Source organism: Phaenicophaeus curvirostris, chromosome 1 (genome assembly GCF_032191515.1).
Source record: "Phaenicophaeus curvirostris isolate KB17595 chromosome 1, BPBGC_Pcur_1.0, whole genome shotgun sequence".
In the NCBI taxonomy this organism is placed as follows: domain Eukaryota; kingdom Metazoa; phylum Chordata; class Aves; order Cuculiformes; family Cuculidae; genus Phaenicophaeus; species Phaenicophaeus curvirostris.
Genome location: NC_091392.1, coordinates 42,066,619 through 42,089,297, shown reverse-complemented (window position 1 = coordinate 42,089,297; position 22,679 = coordinate 42,066,619). Strand labels below are relative to the sequence as shown.

Sequence of the window (22,679 nt, the reverse complement as noted above, 5' to 3'; positions counted from 1 at the left end):
GAGCAGAACTACCTAAAAAAACCCAAACCTTCTCCCTCGGAGAGCCTGCTTACCCTTACCCTTTCTGATCCCTTCGAAGCCCCCGTGGCGGCCGCGCTTCCCCCACCTCGTGCGCGGTGTCTCCCTGCCAGGACCTGCGCGGGCCCCGCCCCCCCCGCGCGCGCCGGAGGTGTTAAAGGGCGCCGCGTGACGCCATCGCCGCGCGACCTCATCTTTGTCAGTGAACAAAATGGCGCCGTACTGCGTCCTTGCCGCCCGGCTGCGGGTGAGCTGGGGGCGGGGGGGGGGCGACGGGCGACGTTGAGGCGGAGGGAAGGGAAGGAGGGAGGGCGAACAGGGAGAGCGAAGGAGTTCGGGGAGGTGTGTGGTGGAGAGGAGCGCTGCGGTGGGGTGCGTGTGTGTTTAAGGGGGGGCGGAGGGGGTGTCAGGGCCGCCACGCGCCCAGGCCCCCGCTCGCGGCCGCCCCCTTCGCCCCCCGTGTGGGTCAGCGCGTCCCCGTTGCCATGGAGACGGCGGCGGGGCCGGTGTGTGTCCCCTCGCCACCCCCCCGGCCGGGCCCAGGGCGCCTCCCGGCGGCCTCAAGGTGAGTGCAAGGTGAACGGGGCCGCCGGTGCCAAACCCTGCGAGCCACGCTGAGGGCGCGGGCCCCGCAGGCCGGGCGAAAGGCGTCCCCGGGGCCGTGTTTTCCCGTAGGAAAAAGAACTTGGAGAGCATCGAGCCCAGCCGTATCTCTCCTCTACTGAACCACAGCCCTGACCGCCTCGTCTGCCTGGCTTTTAAACGTCTCCGGGGATGGGGACTCAACCGCCTCCCTTGGAAGCTGTTCCAGTGCCCTAGAGCCCTTTCTATGAAGAAATTTTTCTACATATCTAATCTAAACCTCCCCTGGTGCGACTTGAGGCCATTTCCTCTCGACCTGTCACCTGGGAGAGAGACCAGCACCTCACTGCAATCTCCTTTCAGGCAGTCTAGACAGCAGTGAGGGCTCCCCTAAGCCTTCTCTTCTCCAGGCTAAACACCCCCAGCTCCCTCAGCCACCCCTCATAAGGCTTGTTCTCCAGCCCTTTCACCAGCATTGTTGCTCTCTTAGTTTCCCTTCATTGCCCTTTTTGTTCCTCTCATCTTGTCTCCCCGTTATCAGCTGCAGCAGCAGCACAAAGTGACTCACAAAGTGACTCCTGTTGTGACTGCGTGCAAAGATAGTGCTTGCTATCTTTTGGCTACTTTGTTTCAAAATTCCTACTTTTAGTAAAACCCAAGGCCCTTGGTGAAAGAGATGTCAAGATCTGTATTATAACAGGGCCTAGGAAGACTGAAAACGCAACTTGGTTTCTGTTGTGTGGCTATGTAAACTGCTTCGTAAACTGCCTTTTTTTTTTTTTCCAAGGTGATGATAATGATTTTCATAGTTTTCTCTATCATGAGCTCTAAAAATCAGCCTCTAATATGAGGTCACTGCAGAGATTCTGTTACTCGAGACATTATGGTGTTTAATATCTATGCAATAATAAAGATTTAATAGTCTTTGAAAGTTTGGAAAGCAAATATCCGGATGCATTTTTCTTTTTTTTTAGGGCTGCTAACAGGGATAAGGAAGCCTGTACTCCCCTTAGTAAAGCATGTGGTGCAGTCAGGCAATTTAATTTCCCCGTTTGCCATTTGTGACCTTGGCCAATGTGCTCCTGTTTCGTAGGAAGCTAAAGAAAGAACTTGGCTTCTAGTATTCTGAAAGTACTTTGTGAAGCTTAATTCATGTATTATATTACTTCTTTGTTTTAGAGGTAGGTGTTTTGGTAGAATCTAATTTTTCTAATTTAAACAAAAGTTATAGAATAGCACCATTTCAGTTAACTTATTGTATTCATTCTTAGTTCTTAAGTAGTTTTTAATTTGTACTTTGAACAGAAATGACTCCTCATAAAGCGAAGACAAATCCTTTATTAGGATAATGAATTTCTTCTCATTTTACGGTGCGTCACTGCAGTCATTTGATAAAATTAATATTGTATGACCACGAACAAAGGCTGTGCTAGCTCAGTGAACATGGGGAATTTAGTATTCTGGGAGGCTGTCTTCTATTATGAAACTCAGGGTACGTGAAAACTGGATCGTGATGGTAATCAAACGTTTCTAAGTGATGTCTTTAGGAGGCGCATTGGGTTCTTTTCGCATGAAACATAGCAGCCTAGAGATTAATGAATATGCGGATCACCTTGCTGGTCACTGGGACAGGACAGGGGTTGAGCATGGCACATTTTGACAGCATTGGTCCTACTTATCTCTTGTCCTAGAACCTTTTTAAGATTGGAACTGCATAGGAAGCTTACCTCTGAGGGAAATTAATTGGAATTAGCCAGGTTCACACTGGCTGTCCTATTTAAAGGACAATTGTCTTAAGAGCCTTGGAATCTTTTGCATGCCTGTCTGAGAGATACTTTTGGTAGCATTCCATTTCTTGAGTCCATTGGCTAAGGATTGATTGAATGAGTGGTACTTTAAAACTCTAAACCATCTGAAGTTCCAGGGTGTTGTTGAAGGCCATGTAGGTAAGTACTAAAATTGTGTATGGGAACCTTTGTACACACTGGCAAAATGCAGTGCTGGCTGGAGTTAAACTGGTCTTCAGAACCCTAATTTTGGCTACTCTTTGGAGGTGGTTCTAGAAAATTAGACTGCATTTACAATTTGATTATAACGCACTGCTTTTTCTAGGCTGAATTGTGGTGAATGTTGGAAACTTGGCCGGTATCCTTAGATCTGGGAAGGTGAGGAAAGATGGTGTTTGGGTTTCAGCTACGATTTCTAGGACTGGTTTCACAGACAGCAGTGCACATAGCACAGTTACTATTCTTTTGAATGTCAGGTTTTGCTTGTTAGACTCGTACCATATTTGCTGCCAACAAGTAAGTTAGTTTCTGAATTCAGACTTCACTTGCATCTGGACTGTTCACTGCAGTGAGCTAAATGTGAGACAGCTTTTTGAGATGAGCGTTTAACATCTATAAAGATAAACACTGGCTTCCTTAAGGTGATTTCAGGAATAATGACCCACATAATAGGCTGACTTTTCCATGTCTTTTAAGGAAGCTTTCATCTGCCAAAGTACTGATGGGCTTAGGAGCCCTGTAATGATGGCTGGTGTTTCTTTTACTGAAATCTGAATAAGGACACTTATGTGCTGAGATAACAAATTTGGTGCCAGATGAGTGGAGATCACTTGGCAGCTGTTTGCCAAGTGGTCAGTCCTGGATTTAACAGTTCCTGGATAAAATGGAAAATGTATAGATTGCAGGCTGCTTGCTTCCCTTGGCTGTTGGTCTCCCGGCAGTTCTCACTACTCTTAAAAAAACACCACAGAATCCCCACAAGCCACCTACTGTTTCAGGGAGGAGTGGCAGGGAATGAAGCTGGAAATTGTTAGGCTTGCGGCTTTTCCTTAATTGTAGTTTTGCTGCCCCATTTTTGAGGATACAGTGGAAATATGACAGGCATGGAGAATCGACAGGTGTGATCAGTGATGTATTGTAGAGTATTTATGAGGAGGGATCAGACTTTTGAACCAGGCAATACATGTTGTTGCTCATCGCTGGTGATGGATCCTTAGGCTTGATGAGTGCCAATGTGAGAACGACAGTATTGAATCAAATTAATTCCCAGCAGAGTAGAGATGTGGGATGAGTTTTAGATCTCAGTAGAATGAAGATACCGCTGTTTTTGAAGGGTGCTTTTTAAAAGTCTTACGGAGACAAAAATGATTCTGTAGTCTTCTGAAACTGATTTACCTTGGCAATTGTTTTTCTCCAGTCTTACTGCCCATTGCAGAAACAGACCTTCAGTTTTCCAGACTTATCTTGCTGATCTCCATGTCCAGACAGGATCCTTCACCTCAGACACGCTTATTTCTCTCCCTTCCCACGTTCAGTAGCCTCAAGCTGTGGTCAGGCAGGAGTCAACTGCTTTGTATTGCTACTACTGTAATTACCATTTGAATATTTATATAGTAGTTGAATAAATACTACATTTCATTGAGCCATTTCATGAAGTAGAAAGATAGTATATCTGTTCAGATTTTATCTGGATTTTATCTGAACGCTTTCTTTGGACCTCTGTTGAGTGCCCTGCTTCAGATTTTTATTGTAATCAGGTCCTGGGCAAGACTAGAATGCTATGAATCCTCTGCCATCACTTGAATTTGCAGATCTGTTCTTTGCTCTGAATTCTGGTGACATTTAGTGTTCAGTTCACCGGGTGACAAGGAGGAACTTCATTAATCTGTTGTGTCACGGTATTAGTTTATGGGGAGAGAAGGAATTACTGCATTAAATGAAAATACCTTTCCTGGTCTGAGGAGGAGATTGTTTTTCCATGCCCATTGATGAAATCAGTGTTTTTTCCAGGCACTCCAGCAGTTGGAGACTTTCACAAGTTATCCATTATCTTGTGAGATAAAGATGACCAAATAAAAGGCAGACCAAAAACACCACAGAAGTTGTGTGGTTACTAGGTAAAGAGCAGCTTTGTGTATGCTAACCACTGAGAAGCTGGGTGGTGGTTGTTTGTTTGGGTGGGGCTTTTTTGGCTGATGGAAAAGTCTCACCTCTGACACCTGTGATGCATTCTGGAAGTTTTAAAGTGCAGCACAGTAAAATCTGATGACTGGGTTTTATTTGCAGTCCTGAAGGAGCAATGCCCTCTTGTACTGCCACGTTCACTTACTTGATATTTTCTTTAATGAAAATGGTGAGCAGCTGCTGTAGTTCGGTACTGCTCCTACTGAAAGTTTTGTGTCTAATAGCTTAGGATTGTGTGGTAAGAAAGCAAACTGCACCCTGACTGCTAGTGTGCTTATCGCCTCACTTAGATTGCCTGGACTTTTTATTGTATAAGGTAATACCAATTGCTATCAAAATGACAATAAAACAAAAGACTTGCGTAAGAATTAGTAACATCATCTCATTGATCGTGATTATTTCAGGCATTTTTTTTAGTGCTGCTAACAAGACAACTGGAAAAATATTCACAGGGAAAAAAATAAAAATGTTTAAACAGGTTTAAAGAATTGACTAGTGCTTTTGATAAGGCAAACCCAGTGGCCAGTACTGTGATTGTCTTCTGGTTTACAGTTGTACATATAAAAAGGGATATTTAGTGCAATGTTGCTATATTTATTAACTTGTACTGATCAAAACCTTGTAACGGTAGAGGATGAATAGGAAAAAAAAGAGAATTAAGCTTAAAGTGGAACACTGCGGGGAGGAAGGATTCTGAACTCTACTTCAGTCTGTTTCCAGACTTACTAGTGCTGATGATTGAGATTTTCAAAGGATGTAAGAAATGCACGAGCCAAATCTTTGGAAGATTTTATGGAGGCTGACCTCTGACTCAGTTTCCAAAGCTGCGTGAGAGCCTTTTAACCCTGGACACTGACATGTCTCTTCTAGGTCAGGTGCTGCCAAGGTGCCTTGGCATAGCCTGCCCTTCTCCCATATTCCAGGGAACTGTTTCACCGTGAAGGCTGGCAAGCAAGATCTGGTCTTTTTTTTTTTTTTTTTTTTATGGCATTTTCTGCTGATGTGTTCAGCCTGCAGCATAATTCATCTGTCCTGCTGTTAATTCACCTGTGGGGCAAGTGCATGTCTGTTCTTAGGGCAAAGGTGAGGATACCTTTATGAGGGCAGAGATCAATAGCAAATGGATCATCACATCCAGGTTGGTTTGTTCAATGTGTTTGTCCCCAGCCTGCCTCTCTCCAGCTACGCAATGTATCTTAAACCAGGAACTACATCCCAGTCACTCAGGCTGGCATTGTGGCTCGCTTTAGGTGGAAACACAGTAAGCTTAGTAACAGTACGCAGGGATGCTGTGTTGGGAATTCATGAAGGTGGAACAGACGGGTGTCTGCTTGGTCGCATACTGTGTCACCTGCCAGTCCTTCAATATAAACCTGTTACCAGTGAGAAACTACAAACCCAGGGTCAGCTTGCTTTGGAAGATGCATGGTTATTTCAGCACTGCCTGAAAGCAGATTTCTCACTCGAAGTATAAGGCATCCGGTACTATAAATAAAAAAGTAAAGTAATTCGGTAAATGCTACCCATTCTGGGTAACCTGGTGTCTCACTGTTTAACATAATACGCAGTGTTGTATCGTCAAATGTTCATTGGATGACTTTTGTTTTTAAACATTTGCAGTTTTTGTGTTCCTCAGCCTGTAAAATCCCAGGACTAACAACTGAAAACTATTGATGTGTTACAGGAATTTAGTCTGCAAGGTTCTCGTGCTAATATTTTTCTTTTTCCAGCATGCCTTGAACCATGGGATACGACGCTACCATGTTGCTCCTGTCCTGTGCCAGCGGGCCAAGGTGGCCATGAGCCACTTCGAGCCTAATGAATACATAGATTATGAAAAGCTGGAGAAGAACATCAACATTGTCCGTAAGAGGTAAGAGTGGAGGAAGTGAAGGGTCAATGTGCAGAATTTAGCTCTGCAGTGACAGGAGAGGAGGAAGAAAATGTCATGGCACCCTGGCAGGGGGAATATTTATTGGGGGAAGCAGCTTTGAGCAGTTACAAATGTGGTGAAGCACGAGTGATGGGACTGCGGGAAGGGCTGAAGGTTATGATGAAGCACAGCAACATGCAGAGAACCAGGCCAGTGCAGAGGAGGCGTTGGAAAGGGCTCTGTCCTCTTTGTTTAATGCCCTCATTGAGGAACCTTCGTGCTTGCCCTTGTTCCTTTCTGGGGAAGCAGCATGTGGTCAGTGGTCATTATAGGCTAATGCTCCTTTGCGCTGCTTTTCAACAGTGAATGCTCTCCTGTGTTCCACCGTAGGCGTTAGACACGGAAAGGAAGGCTAGGAATTCATAGTGTATGTAAACATAGTGACCTTAATCTGCTGATAGAGGCTTGTGTGCCTGCTAAGTTGTCGTTCCTGCTCCACTTACCTCAGCAGTGGTTTGTATGACATGTCCTTCAGTCTCTGTGCCCTTTTTTAAATGCAATAGCTCTCATTGCAAGTCATTGTAGCTACTTAGTTACTTCTGGGGACACAAACGTGTTCCTCAACTGATACAGCTGCAAGATGTCATGAATCCGAGGTCATGAAACTCAGCTCAGTTGTACTTGCTTGCTGTGGGATCTGGCAGTTTTGAATTGAGTCTGACCTCTGTCCCACCTCCACATTTGCTGTCCAGAGGTGTGACTCAAGAAATGAGCAGAATCGATGTTTCTTTTGCTGTTTAGGAAGATTATAAAAGGAAACATAAAGTGGCATCAACCCATATGCATTTGAACTTCTTAGATGGAGTCCTTGTTTTATCCAGCCGTCAGGTGGTATTTTAGTGCTGGAAGAAAAGCATGCGGGTTTCTGTGTGTTAATAGGTCTTAACAGTCTGAGTGATACAGGGAAGCATTCTCTTACATGTTTAGAAGGGCAAATGTTGAGTACACAAGGTGCAGATTCTGAAATTCTTCTCCCTAGGCTTGACCGTCCCCTCACCTTGTCTGAGAAGATTGTATATGGACACCTGGATGACCCAGCGAAACAGGAGATCGAGCGGGGCAAGACCTACCTGCGCCTACGGCCAGACCGCGTGGCCATGCAGGACGCCACCGCTCAGATGGCGATGCTACAGTTCATCAGCAGTGGGCTGCCAAAAGTGGCTGTGCCTTCCACCATCCACTGTGATCACCTCATCGAAGCCCAGTCAGGCGGTGAAAAAGATCTTCGAAGAGCCAAGGTCATTAATAGACTTAAATTCTGTCTGTTTGAAAGCCTTTTCCTAGTCAAAGGAAGAGATTCCCCCACACCCCCCAACCTGAAGGACAGCCAGGAATTGGATATGGTGACAAATTGCCTGTGGTGGTCAGCTCTGTAGAGAGGACAGATGCAGCAAAGAAACAGAGTAAATGGATCTTTGGGTGTTTTTCAGCTGAGATTCATCCCTTACATGGTTTAAAGGACCGTGACTGTAAGAAAAGCTATTCTTAATCTGTCAGTGATGGGAAGCCCATGTCATGTGTGGGTTATGTGTGTTCTGGAGAGCAAGGAGATACTTCATGTAAGGGAAGAGGAAAAACTATTTCAAAGGGGATAAAAAAGAACACAGATTGTCCTAGAGAATTATGTTCTTGATACCACGCTATGGCAGTGTGGAAAACTCCCTGAAGATGTCTGCATTGCACTGGTGTGTACCGTGATGGGGGGAGTAATTAACTACTTTTGTTTCCCAAACGATTTGCTAGTGATTAGCTGAAGAATGCTAACTGAAGCATGTGCAGCTTTCAGGGCTAGTGAGCGTAGGTATAAATGTGCAAAGAAGCACAGAGGATGTTTTTCATTTGGGGACGGCGATGTGAGCTGATTCACTGCCTTTTTAAAATTTCCTGCATATGCTGTTTTACCTGTTATTCCTCTGCAGGGATTTCTGTTAAATACAGACACATTCACCTCTGTCCTACGTACCACAATGCATCTGCCAAAGAAGAACATGCTCTTAGCATAGCAGGGAGGTGGAGGAAATCTTGTTATTCCAAGCCGAATACAGCCTCAGTCCACTGTCAGAGCCAGGAGGAATTGTCTTGGATGTCAATGCCAACACTTTTAAGCAGTGAACAGTTTGTGGGGGCTTCACTGCATTTTAAAAACTTAGTCCATACCTCTTCTCAGAAACTCCTGATGTTGAAGTAACTGCTTTTGGCATTCTTCAGACCTCAGTGAAGCAATTCAGAATTTGAGACTTACTAAATAAGACAGTTCCTTTTCTTCCTGTCACCTCATGTCTCCCCCTTCCCCCTGTTCCTGCATTTGTTCTCTGTAGTGCAATTATATTTGCGGTAGCCCTGAGCTGAGCAGAGTCTCTCCTTTGCCATCCACTCGGTGCAGAGCAAGTAAAGGTCCTGCCTTCTTCTGACTGGGTTCTGCTTCTGCTGCTGCCAGTTGGCACATGATGAATGCTGGCAGGCTGGAGAGTGGTTTGGATCTGCTCCTGGCCCATCAGCATGCTTTGCAGGGGAGGGATGCACAAACTGAGTGAAGTGACCCGACTCACAGTGGAAAACGAGGCTTAAAGAACTGCTGCTGCCTCATGGGAAATTTCAGCAAATGTGTGCTGAGACAATTCTCCCATTATCTCCAGTTTCCCCTTTCTCTTTATTCTGAAGTGTAGCTGCATGAGAACAGCCTGTAAGAAATTCTCTCCTCCTAGTGCTTATCTTATCTACTTTGCCACTCCTCTGCCAAGAACCATCAGGACATAATAGTGTCATACTTCCTTGGCAACCATGGTTATTCTCACAAGCAATTTTCACAGCATTGACCTCCACCAATAATGGTGATGGTGCAGCAAGAAAGGCAGCATTGTTTGAGTCTTAAGCAGGGGATGTGGTAGAATGAGAAATGACGTCCATCAACTCCCCTGGCAGTGAGCAACTTCCACTTCCATTTTTTAATCTGTAAAAATAAAGCTGAAATGCTTATCTAAAGGGGTTGAAATGTATGCAAAGCATCTGTAAAGCAAAAGGAACAGCTGGCAGAGAAGGAGGAGGTGTTAGAAGAAGAAGGAATCAGGTTAAAAAAAAAAAAAACAAAAAACCAAAAAACCCTGAGAATGCAAGAAATGAGCAGAGCATTTTTAAAAGCCTTATTGTCAGGGTTTTCCTTTAATTGTGCTGTTTCCCTTGTGCTACTTGTAATTGGAAACTAAAGCAAATGCTTTAGTAGAGCTACAAGTTGGATGAGATTAAATGGCTTGTTACATCTGACTGTCAAACAGTCTTGATCCCTCTTGGTTTTAAAAGAGTGATGTGCACCTCCCTCTAACTGCTGCAAAACTGTGGAGCAAACTGGACAGGCATGGGAGGGAAGGGAATGTGTTTGAATGGGCTCTTGATGTATTGAAGAACAAAATATGTTACTAATGTTATGCATTTCCCTCTGTGAATAGGACATAAACCAGGAGGTGTACAACTTTCTAGCAACGGCTGGCGCCAAGTATGGAGTAGGGTTCTGGAAACCTGGGTCAGGAATCATTCACCAGGTAAAGCTTGTGTGTGTGTTTGCAGTCTTTCAACAGGTTCTTTTACCTTATGGTAAAGAGAGAGCTCAAATGTAAGCCCTTGGAGAGTTTCAGCAGCTTAGGGAAAAAACTAGTTTTTCTTGAGGCAGGTGAGGTTTCTTGTTTGCTTTCTAAGTTCTCTTGACAGCAGTGGTTTTTCTTAAAGGTTATTTTGGTCAAACTGTAACCTGATGTGTGATTAGGCAGTGCCAACAGCATGCCATGTGAATCACAGAAGCTTGAAATATCTTAACTGCTTGTGGGCTGGCTCCTCTCAGTAGAGTTGGGATGGTAAGCTGTTGTCATGAAGCTGGCTACAGAAGGCTAATGTTGATTGCTTTTGGGGGTAGGGAAAGCAGCTTTGGGAATGTGCTTTTTTTTAGGCGTATTTTGTATGCGCTTGGTTTCATGAAAACCAGGAGAGTATATGAGGATGCCAAACAAAACAGCTTACTTTAAGTACTCAGAAATGGCAATGCATAATGAGTTGCTGTGTGAGGTGAATAAAATGCAAAACAGTTTCCAAGTATACGGTTTTCTTGTTACCACACTTGCACCTTAGAAGAACGTGACTGTCCCAAGATAACTTGGCACTTAATGGGGCTTTCTGGTTTTTAAAACCAACACTTCTGGCAGGATTTCCCTAACTTGCTCTTGATTGATTTGCTTTATGGGTCCAGTAGGCAATTTTTCATTGTTCCTCGTGAGTCACAGGCAGTGAAAATTACATTACAGCACAAAGCAAAAGGAGTGGAGAGGAAAATGGATGACTGGTAAATGTCCTGTCAGCAGGAATTTGTGACAAGGTGCAGTGGAGAGCTATGTTTTCTTAGCTGCAAAATGAGTTACTAATGTTACTTTAACCTGGTGTGATGCAACACAGAAAAGAACAGGTGAACTCCCCAAAAGGTTGTGGGAACACCTCAGGTCATTTGTGCTCTGAAACCACTGGTGACATTGTCATGTGGCGAGGCAGCTCCCTGCTGTGGTTACCAGCTTTCTTGGGGCTGACTTTCTCCAGCTGGAGAAAATTGGTTGTGTTGTATATCTTCAGAGTCCAACTCTCGCAAAGTGAGGCCTTGAAAGTGACCTTTCTTGCACAAGTATATTAATGAGAGCTACAAGCTAACAAAGCAGGAGCTACTAGATGGAAAACCTTCATCTTCTTAATGAAGAACCACTTTAGTTCTGTCCAGGCTTTTCTGTAATAGACATGCTGTGAGTTCTGCGCTTCCCAGAAGGGCTGTCCATAATTTTGGTATGGCACATAGGCAGCAAGTTCGTTAGCTTGCATTCTCTACTGTTTTACTAACATCAAAAATTTATCATTTTTCATTGAAGGACTATTTTGTGGCTTTCCTAGAGGTTGAAGAGTCTTGTGTGAAATCAGTAGCAGCAATAAGGGAAGGGGAACCTCTTGGTGTATTTGTGTGGGATTCATCTATGGGATTAGGTTTTGCTTGGCAGTATGGACTGGAGGAGCCTGTTGCTATTCTACTGCTGTGGAAGCATAAATACTTCGAAAGGTTTTGCTAGCATTGGAGAAATAAACCGGCTTGTTCTGCAGTTGATCAAGCATTTGAAAGGTCAAGGAACAGATTCTTGAGCCCCGAGGAAGGTGGCACCTTAGCAAAAGCCTAAACTGGAATGACCAATGGTCTTCTAGGGAAAGAATGGAAATTTGCTGTGCTGCGGTTAGCAAGGATCCTGGGTCTGAGTCTTGATACTTCATTCTGTCATCACATCCTCCAAAAGAAGTTTGAAACAGAAGCGAATTTACAATCCAAACCAAATTCAATTACTTTCTTGTTATTGAAATCTGCAGATGGAAACTGATCTAAATTCTTGTTCTTTTCTTCTTTCTTGCTGTTTCCCTCCTTCCCAACAAATAAGCCAACAACCTGTTTTTATTTTCAGATCATTCTGGAGAACTACTCCTACCCTGGGGTTATGCTAATCGGCACAGATTCACACACCCCCAACGGAGGTGGCTTGGGAGGAATCTGCATTGGTGTGGGTGGAGCTGATGCTGTAGATGTCATGGCAGGAATCCCCTGGGAGCTCAAATGCCCAAAGGTAGGAGCGAAAGGAATACTAATCCTCCATGTGAAGGGTGAGATACAAGATATACAATAGAAGTTGATTTCCAGGTACTAGTAGGGCATTATATACCATCACAGTCTTGTTTGTAATTACACACCGGTTTAAACAGCAAGTCTGTGATTTATTGGTAGCTTTGAGTTTCCATTTCCAGCCTTTTTATTGAGAGACTGAGAGCATAAGTGAGTAGTGGTCTCCCTTTGGTTGGCCCTGTTAGTGGTTTCAGCCCTTGTGCACGTTTCTGGATACTTTGGGATTATCTCCTTTTTGGTATTGTGACCACACAGATTCTTAAGGAAAAATTCTGAGGAATTGTTTTGATGTCAGTACTTACTTTTTCCCCGCACATTTGCTCAGGTGATTGGTGTAAAACTGACTGGCAAGCTTTCAGGGTGGAGTTCTCCTAAAGATGTGATCCTGAAAGTGGCCGGCATCCTCACTGTCAAGGGTGGAACAGGCGCCATCATTGAATACCACGGGCCTGGTGTGGATTCAATCTCTTGCACTGGTAAGACAGCAGAAATCTCTTATCTGGAGTGGATTGTTGTTGGAACCAAGTGTTGAGTTGTCTGTGGAAGCTGGGAAGGGAATCGGGCAAGAAGTACTAAATGTTCTCCCTTAGCCTGGTTGGATGATAAGTACATGGCAAGCGGGGCGAGTGGGTGAGAGCGGTGTGACAAGATAGCACACCCTGTCAGTGTAAATGTGACCTCTCTTAGTTAAATCTTGTGACTTTGAGAGCACTGAATGGTTAATTGTGAAGAAGTCTCATAAGGTGGTGCATCAGGATAAGAGTAAGGACAGAGATGTTCAGGCATATACTTAAGTGGAGATGTCAGAGAGAAAGGATGACAATTTCATTTCAGCCTAAAATAGGCTGTGGATAGAGGAAAGAAACTGATTGGAGGGCGTACATGCATAAGAGCTGCTAAAGAAAAGGGGTTTGGAAAAGCAGGGCAGAGGGGAGACCAGAAAGCAGCGGTTTGCAATGTGCAGCCTTACAGTAGCTAATTGTGGAGCATGGGTACTGAATTGAACCACCAATTGAACCACTGTGGTTGTCTGCAGCAATGCTAGTTAGGACCAAATTACAAGAAGCTTCCCTTCCTTTGGCTTGAAGCACAGCCTTCCATCTGGGCTCCTCCTCTCTGTTAGCATGACTTGGCTACCACTTGAATTATTTAGTTTTACAAACTGAGAGCAATTTGGCATTTTTCTTCTCTCAAATTGCAGGAATTTGAGCTGCAATATCTGCTTCTAGCTCGTTAGATGTAAACCAGCAGCTTCTACAGCTTCATTGCTGTGTTCTTGAAAGGCATGGGTGATCCCAATGCTTTGAGCAAATGTTTGGGGTTTTTTTAATAGCGTTCTTTCACTGGAAGCTTTTTATTCAACCCATTACATTTCTTGCAAATTCCTGGCTCTTCTAGTAAAGATGAATGTGGTGGTCAGGAGGGGCAGGACACTCACTGTGGGTAGCAGAGACACTGCTCACTGCTGTAAATGTATTTGGTGCTCAGTGCAGGCAGGGAATTCTCTGTCGTCTCTTCCAGTATCTACAAGAATCACTGTAGCTATCAGCTGCCTTGCAGAAAAGTCTGGTCACAAACACTGTACCGGTTGGAAACCTTGGGGACTGAGCCAACGGTTATGTAGTCAGTGTGTCCTGCCTGCTGTGGAATTAGGTTTCTGTGGCTAATGCCCTGATCCTTCTTAGCTTTGCTGTCCTTCCCGTGGACTCACTTTTGGACAGTTGAGTGGTCTTGGACTTTTCCATTGACCCTGTGCTCTTTTCTCCCACTGTTTCTCTAGGAATGGCAACAATCTGCAATATGGGGGCTGAAATCGGAGCTACTACATCAGTCTTCCCTTACAATGCACGGATGAAGAAATACTTGGGCAAGACTGGGCGAGCTGGTAAGAGGGTTTGGGGGGTTGAAGTGGGTAGCAGCGTAGGTTCAAGTGAAGGCGTAATCTGGGAGCATCATCCTCCTACAATGGTATCTGATGTGACTTCTGACCTTGCACAATCCCATAGCTCATGCGGTGCAAGTAAGGAGTTTGTAGATGACGTATGTGGGGAAGTATATGGTGGATCCCGTGTGTTTATCTATTCCAAACTTTTTCTTTTCCCTCATATTTGATGCACTTTTCAGATCTCTCTTCTTTCTTATTTCAGACATAGCTGCGCTGGCAGATGAATTCCAGCAACACTTGGTACCAGATGCTGGTTGTCAGTATGACCAGGTGATAGAAATCAACCTCAGTGAGGTGAGGCTTCCTTTCTGCTGGCCATCTCAGATGCTGTGATGTGTCTCTGCTTGTGTGAATGAAAGTCAAGCCGAGACTTCGATGCGATACCCCTGTTGCTGTGCTAGAAAATAGAAAACACTCAGGTGTGCTTCGCTGACAACTCCTTCCCTGGTGTTGGTGTAGAGGAATCCTATTTAAACAGCTTCCAGATAGAGCTATGAAGGGGATTGATTTGCTGCTGTGTTTTGGGGTTTTTCTTGGCTACTGTGATTTCTGACTTTGTCACTGTTTCTTAAAGCTGAAACCACATATCAATGGACCTTTCACACCAGACCTGGCGCACCCTGTGTCAGATATTGGTGCTGTGGCAGAAAAGGAGGGCTGGCCTATTGATATCAGAGTTGGTGGGTAGCATTTGCTTTCCTCTTTCCTCTTCCTTCATCCTTTATGGCATAAACATGGCTGACTTGGGATAAGCGGTTGGTTACATAGCTTGGGATCCAGTCCTTTAATTAACTGCTGTATATCCTTTGTCTTTGCTGCTGTGTCATCTCTTCATGGCCATGTGAATTTGCTGGGAAGAGTAGGAACCACCTGGGGCAGGTGTGTGGGATGAGATCTGAGATAGCTGAGGGGGGTTTAATCTCAAGAGGCAGACACTTTTTTTCCCTTCTTGGAAACTTTTTGACAGAAATGTTACCTGTTGAAGAGCACCTTTGTTAGAAGTCTGTTGCTTAGATCTGTCAGGAGCACAATTGTCAGTCCTCCCAGCAGCTCTTGGGACACAGTAAAGTTAGAACTTGCTGTCTTAAAGAGCAGATATGGATGTTTATATACTCACTGGTGGGGTGGTAACCTCTTGGCTGGCTTCTAAAGTGTTGCTTACTGGGGGAATGAAAAGAATTCAAATACATTGTAAAGGCCACATTCCAGGTGGGAAATGTATTCTTCAATAGTGTTACAAATAGGATTAGGAGCAGCCGTAAAGCAAAGAAATCAAATTTATTTTTTGCTGGTTAGCACCAGAATGCTGTAAGGATGGTACAGTATATCCTTATGTGGTCTTCATACTGTAACAAAGCATACTTTCTTTTCATAGTTTCCTCCATTTCTTGCCATCTTGATTTGAAGCCTTTTCTGTCTTTTTGAAACGATAATTCCCTCTGATAATTTGCTTAACTGAAGTGCAAGTAGGTGACACTGGGATCTTGTAAAACAATAACCAGACAAGTGACCAGGTAGCGTGTTCTGACTGTACAACCTTCAAAGCTGGACAAGGGATTGCTTATGTTCACAGCAATTGTTGGGAGGCTTGGCAGTGTTAGTACCTGAAACCATTTCAGGTTCCATGTCAGCAGAAAAAAGAGCTTGTCCTTTGATTTTTCTGCTGAGAGATGGGTCAGGGAGAAGCTTCCTAGATCTGGGGCTGCAGTAATCACCTCCCTGTTTCTGTCAAACACTACAGGCTTGATTGGCAGCTGCACCAACTCCAGCTATGAGGACATGGGGCGCTCTGCAGCAGTGGCAAAACAGGCACTAGCACATGGATTGAAGTGCAAATCTAAGTTCACAATCACACCGGGCTCAGAGCAGATCCGTGCCACCATTGAAAGAGATGGTTACGTGAGTATGGCTGCTGTTTACACTTCTAAATAGTAAGCGTTAAACTGTCTTCCAGACAGTACTTGTGAGTCCAGAGGTAAATACTGGCAACCTCTTGAACTCTGTCTTCACTTATCCCTGGAGGTGCAGTTACTGATGTAGTGACCAACCTTTAGTTACCCTGCCTGTGGGTCCTGCCATCACCTTGACAGCGTTTTGACTTGGTATCTGTACTACCTGGGCATATAAGCACAGGATTGGAACTGGGTTGAGCTGAGACAGTTATCAGGAACTAGAGCCCTGAGGAGGTTTCAGTGTGCATAACAAGGGATGCCTCATGCTCCTGGGATTCTGTAGATGGCCGTGGCTGTCAAACAGCTAGTGCCCACCTGCAATCCACTTTTCTCCTTTAAGAGCAGTTTAGGATGTGAGCAAGCCCTTTGTTGGAAGGTGGTTTCCATTGTAGACTAAACTTAAGGCAAAAGACTTTGAGCAACCTGGTCTGGGGGAAGGTTTCCCTACCCATGGCAGGGGGTTAGAACTGGATGATCTTTAAGGTCCCTTCCAACCCAAACTGTTCTATGAAAACTTTTATTGATTTAAAAGGATTGTTTCTGTAGAGGAACTATCACCTACTTTCTCCCCTTTTCTATGCAGAAAATGATGTTTTAATTAGTTCTAATATTTAGTAGATGTTAGGTGCTGTCACAGCACAGGGACCAAGTGGGTATGTCTAGCCAGTACTTAACTGCCTCCTCCAACCGAGTCCACAGTCCTACATTTCCTTGATAACTGCCCTCTTAACTGGATCTTTTGCTGAATGGACTGACCAATTGCACCCACCTGCCTGCACTTTCACCAATTCTGTCCTTACCCAGACAGGAAGCGCATAGGGGATTAATCAGCCCAGATACTGCCTTTCATTCGAACATCTGCAAGTAGCTGGACTACTCAATTTTAAGTAGGTAGAGAATTGGGAACATAGTGGCAAGTCATCCTGTGCTCTTCCCCAGTGCTAACTTACAGTTTTACTGGGATCAAACCTCATTATTTATCAAAGCGACAAGGGCAATTTTCTCAGGCTTGGTGCTTTCTGTTAAAAGACAGGTATCCTCTTCCCCTGAAAGAGCAACCCCAGAAACTTACTCCAGACTTTCTACTAGTAACAAAGTTGTTCTCTGCCCTCAGGCACAAATCCTGCGAGATGTTGGAGGGCTGGTTCTTGCCAACGCTTGTGGGCCATGCATTGGCCAGTGGGACAGGTAAAGTGGAAGCCAGACCTCTCTCCAGCTTTGTATATGAAGTGCGCTGTGAAGCCAAATTTGATTGTAAATGTAACACACGGGGAATAAAAAATAAATGCTTAAAACCCCGCTGACCATAGCTGTCTGATATGCACTGGAGGAGGAGAAATGAAAGACTGCAGATTTATGTTGAGCCTTTAGATGAATGAAGTTGCAGAATGGCCATTAGTCTGGTGGTAAATGGAGAGAGATTTGTGAGATCCGTGAGAGAGTGGACTGGAGTTTGTATGGTCCTTTTAAAACAGGAAAAGTGAATCGGTCCAACTTCAGTCATTGGAGTGGCAGGGAGGAAAATTCCCAGCAGAAGGGGTGGGAGATATATTCTTGTGTGGCCTTGTCACTGCTAACGATGGGGTGTCCAAAGAGAATGCACTTAACTGATTAATGTTTAGCCAGTTCAACAGTGCACAACATGGGCTATGGAAATTACTCCAGGAATCAGTGTTTGACTTGATTTTGCACTGCCTTTGGTTTTGAGTCTGTGCTTTAGGGAGGAAAACAAGTATAGGTATTGATTCACATTTCCAAAAGATAGAGGTTTCTACCAAAACCAAGCTGAGGGATTGTAGCAGCGAGACTTCTAGAAGCAATGTTTTCTTTGGATTTGGTGGTCATGTTTGTTTCTTTCACAGGAAGGACATCAAGAAAGGAGAGAAAAACACAATAGTTACATCCTACAACCGGAATTTCACAGGTCGCAATGATGCCAATCCGGAGACTCATGCATTTGTGACCTCTCCAGAGGTAAGAAACAGCCAGAGGGGAACTGGGGAATAGGTCAGTGTGTCTTGTGAACTAATTCCTGTGCCTGCAGAAGAGACCCAGTGTAGCTTGGTTTGTAGCTTGGCTGCTGGCTTTGATGCTGTTAGGTACAGGGCTTCCAAATGCAGAGATGGGAGGTAGAATATGCCTTTAAATATGTCATTTTTTCTTTCAGATTGTCACAGCCCTGTCCATTGCTGGCACTCTAAAATTTAACCCTGAGACAGATTATCTGACAGGAGCAGATGGGAAGAAGTTCAAACTAGAAGCACCTGATGCAGATGAGCTGCCCAAGCTGGTAACTGCTCGGTCTGGAGACGGAGGAAGGGAAAGCTTGTCACTAGTGGTGGTTTATGTGTAGTAAGGGAATTTGAATGTACTGACCTCTTCCTTATTGTTAAAGCTAGAATGGGTGCAGTTCCCTGTATTGGCTTGTTCTCTTTGTGTGTTGTTGGGACTGGCTGAAGCTCATGGTTTTCCTTTCTTCTTTGGAAGGAGTTTGACCCAGGCCAGGACACCTATCAGTACCCTCCCAAGGATGGCAGCGGGCAGCATGTGGATGTGAGCCCCACCAGCCAGCGCCTCCAGCTTCTTGAGCCCTTCGATAAGTGGGACGGCAAGGATCTAGAAGACATGCTGATCCTCATCAAGGTTAGGAATAAAGTGGGGAACACCAGCTATGACAGGACCGCTCAAACAGATGTTTGCACGTCAATTGCTAGAAGCTTTGGATGTGCCTTGGAGATAACTGCGATTTTCTCCTCTACAACTGTGCTGTTATGGAAAATGAAGCAAGGGTCTTCCTTCCTTCCAAGTGTTTCCTTCTGATACTTCTTTCTATTATAACCAGGATACTTCTCTCCTTTGTGCTAGTGGTTAGCTAATACCATGAAAAATGAAGCTTGTTATACCATGCAATATGGTCCTGCACATACCATGCGGTCTGCAGAATGTGTCCTACTTGTAACCTGCAGCAGAAAGGTGGATGGGCTCTTTAAGTAGTGTCTTTAGTATCTGGCTCTTCTAAGGTGCATTTTATCTGAAACAAGGTCGTTAGGAACTTCTCATCCAGCAGTATGTGTGTTCTCTTCCCATTTTATCAAGAAAGGAATTACTTCACAGTAGTTAAATGTTGCTTTTCCATCTTTTAACAAAGACATGGGTTCCTCCTCACTGCCAGCAGTGAGTTAACAGCATGAAGGCTTCAGTTAATACAGTGGCAGGTTCTGAAATGCAATCCTTTAGGAACTGATGTTCAGGAGCGTTGCTGATTCTCAGTTGCAGAGCATTGCAGGTACTCCCGAGGGCCATACTGAGCTGCGCTTGAGCTTTTGACACAGGCAATTCCTTTGCAAGCACTTTGGGACTTACCAGTTGGAAACTTAGAGGAAACACTTGGCATCTTGCTGAACTCCCGTAGCAGGGAAGCTGAGCTGTAGCAGGAAATGCTTAATTGTTTTTTGTACCTGAAAAACCTGCTGCTGAGGAAAGTGAGGACATGACAGGAGGTGTCTTGGCTAAGCTAATTTTTGTAGTTTACCCTTTTGAACAGCGATGTTCTTCCTACCCAACACATGCAGAATGAGCGTTGTGTTCTGCCTTAGTGTCTTGATTCTCTAACAGATGCAATTCTTTTGGGTTTCTGCCCATCAAAAGAAATGTGAGGATCCTTTAGAATAAAGTGTTGAGGGGAAGTCACTGGTCCATCCTAAGGCATTCTTTTCTCCTGCTGCTCTTTAGGTAAAAGGGAAATGCACCACTGACCATATTTCTGCAGCTGGACCATGGCTCAAGTTCCGTGGCCATCTGGACAACATCTCCAACAACCTGCTCATTGGTGCCATCAACATTGAAAATGGCAAAGCCAACTCTGTGAGAAATGCATTAACCCAGGAGTTTGGGCCAGTCCCAGACACAGCCCGTTACTACAAGGTGAGATTTTTCCCCTGATGCATCTGTTTTAAGAGGATGTTTACACTTCGGACAGTCTGGTGCTTTTTCTTGGGACTTAACTCTGGTGGTGGCAGTTCCTGTAGGAGATTCTCTCCCTGCCTGCCGTGGGGAAGAGGGAGAGGAGGATCATGCGACTTAGAGGGGACTAGAAATCATAGACCAAAGGGGAAGAACTTCACACACTGCGCACCTCACAAGGCTTGGGTTCCATCAGACTGCAACTAAATCTCACCTCCTGGAGTGTTTCACCTGTGACGAGCTTAATGTTCAAATAAATTGTAATTTTGTCCTGTTCAATCTTTAAAACTTGGCTTAGAACCTCAAGATATGTCCTTTCGTCCTCTGGAGAGCTTGGCAGTGTCTCAAATTGGTTCTTCCAGTAGCCAGAAGTTAAACTTTTCCATATTGCTTCCAGAAGTAGAGCAGGAATCACAGCTGGATCTCAGGGACAATCCTCTTCATCCTTTGTTAGTGAAGGATGGCAGGGGCCAATTCCTTTATTTCTGTCCTTCCTCAGAACTAAAGGGACCCTTCTGGGAGAAGGTGTCGTAGCACAGCAGTGTCAGTAGGGTAGCACTGAAATTAGATGTGTGGGTGGGTATTTATTGTTAATTCCTCACTTGAGGGACTGCAGGAATGTAAATCTGCTTCTTTTCTTCCAGAAAATGGGTATCAAATGGGCAGTTATTGGGGATGAAAACTACGGAGAGGGATCAAGCCGGGAGCACGCAGCATTGGAGCCACGCCACTTGGGGGGCAGGGTCATCATCACCAAGAGCTTTGCCAGGATCCACGGTGAGTTGCACTTCCCTAGTGATGCGTGTAAACAGGATATATTTGGTTTGGATGGAAGCAGTGTGCAAATTGCTGGACCAGGGCTTAATGCCTACGGCAGGAACCCCATCTGCTGGCAGATCACACGGTCTAGAGATGCTACAAACAGCGGATCTGCTGATTTTGCTCCAAAGATAGGAATTGTTGCTGGAATACTCCTCTGAGAAGCACTGGGCAGCCAGAAAGTAATCCCGATCCCCTGCAGTGTGGTGTTACAAGCGTGCTTGATGGTTTGTTCTCCACAGAAACCAATCTGAAGAAGCAGGGTCTGCTGCCTCTCACTTTCGCTGATCCAGCAGACTACAACAAGATTCATCCTGTGGACAAGCTAAGCATTGTGGGGCTGGCAGACTTCGCACCTGGAAAGGTAACTGTCTGGGTGTCTGGCCATGGCACTGAGGGGCAGGGACTGGGAACGGGGACAACCTTTGTGGGGCCTGAAGCAGCACAGGCACCTGCAGGCCATGCTGCCTGCCAGCCAGGCAAGAAGCTCTGCACCAGCACGGGGCTGGAGAGGAAGTCAGAATCGGAGCATATTCTGAATGGTTGCAAGAAACCCTTGCACAATATTCCAAATTTCTGGACTTGTTGCTTTAAGCACGAGTGCTGCCTAGAAGGGACTACATCCATACTTCTATGTTAAGAGCCCCCAGAGCTATAATTTTTCATTTTAACCCTTTAGAAACAGGTAGGAATTTTTCTGGGAGAAGCTTCAGTTCACTTGCTCCCTTGAAAGAGAAAGGGGGAAATAAAAACTGTCTCCTTCCTTTAGCCTCTGAAATGCATCATCAAGCATCCCAATGGGAGCCAAGAAACAATCATGCTGAACCACACCTTCAACGAGTCACAGATCGAGTGGTTCCAAGCTGGTAGTGCCCTCAACAGAATGAAGGAGCTGCAGCAGAAGTCAAGCTAAGGGCGCACAGTGGCCCTGGTGTGCTGGACTCGATTCAGCTTTGGCATTTTCATGAAAGTGCAATTCCATGCCTACTGTTGGAATAAATGTCTGATCAAATGTAACCATAGCTTCCTTTTTGTTATGGTACTTCCTCTTCACTGACACTATGAAAAGGGAGTGCGGCCAGGCTTACTTTTGTCTTTTAAATTCCCCAGCTCCCTTTTTTTTTTTCTATTTGGCTCAATTTTGGTTGTCCCACAGTTATTTATATTTGGAAATAACCGGCTAAGGTGGATTTGTCTGCTCAGTTGGTTGTTTTCTGCCCATTTGTTTTACTGATGGCTAAAGAAATAAAATGAAAATAAAGAATGTGGCCATCTCTTCTGCCTTGTGTTGTTATATTCATAATCCTGCTCTTCAGCCCCTGCTTTCCCAGTCACGGGGAGGGTGGGAAAGAACTTCTTGGAGATAGGAGATGGTACCTGCCCAGTTCTTAGTCTGTAAATCATTGCTGTGCGCAAAAGCACATGGTAAAAAAAGAGCCCTCAGCTGTCTTGGATTGTTTATCTCTTGACATTACCCTGCTCTAGGCTGCACTTGTGACTGTCTCTGCCTTCCCAGTTGCATTCCTGTCCTGCTGCAGCAGTGACAAACCTGCAAGCAGTAAGTGATTTATGTGCTTTCCCAGCATTATAGAATCATAGAATAACCAGGTTGGAAGAGACCCACCGGATCATCGAGTCCAACCGTTCCTATCAAACACTAAACCATGCCCCTTACCACTTCGTCCACCTGTGCCTTAAACACCTCCAGGGAAGGTGACTTAACCACCTCCCTGGGCAGCCTGTTCCAGCGCCCAATGACCCTTTCTGTGAAGAATTTTTTCCTAATGTAAATTAGAATTTTTTCCTAATG

The 22,679-nt window shown here is 44.9% G+C and overlaps 1 protein-coding gene across 1 annotated transcript; it reads left to right on the top strand.

The window, feature by feature from the left end:
• Window positions 1-161: 161 nt before the first annotated feature.
• On the top strand, window positions 162-22,148 carry ACO2 (aconitase 2). The gene is made up of 18 exons (XM_069854779.1): window positions 162-265; window positions 6,302-6,444; window positions 7,484-7,742; window positions 9,948-10,040; window positions 11,976-12,134; window positions 12,516-12,666; window positions 13,971-14,075; window positions 14,338-14,429; window positions 14,710-14,815; window positions 15,877-16,034; window positions 17,202-17,275; window positions 17,950-18,061; window positions 18,255-18,377; window positions 18,575-18,730; window positions 19,820-20,011; window positions 20,695-20,827; window positions 21,112-21,233; window positions 21,639-22,148. Exons 1-18 carry the CDS (start codon window positions 230-232, stop codon window positions 21,780-21,782), a joined length of 2,358 nt encoding a protein of 785 aa, XP_069710880.1. The 5' UTR covers window positions 162-229; the 3' UTR covers window positions 21,783-22,148.
• The last annotated feature ends 531 nt before the right edge of the window (window positions 22,149-22,679 follow it).

Excerpts from the sequence above, each read along its gene's own strand:
- ACO2 (XM_069854779.1), top strand. The coding sequence starts at position 230 with ATGGCGCCGTACTGCGTCCTTGCCGCCCGGCTGCGG. Across the intron at positions 14,076-14,337 it reads GGGCAAGACTGGGCGAGCTG|ACATAGCTGCGCTGGCAGAT; the intron begins GTAAGAGGGTTT and ends TTCTTATTTCAG. Across the intron at positions 21,234-21,638 it reads CAGACTTCGCACCTGGAAAG|CCTCTGAAATGCATCATCAA; the intron begins GTAACTGTCTGG and ends TCCTTCCTTTAG.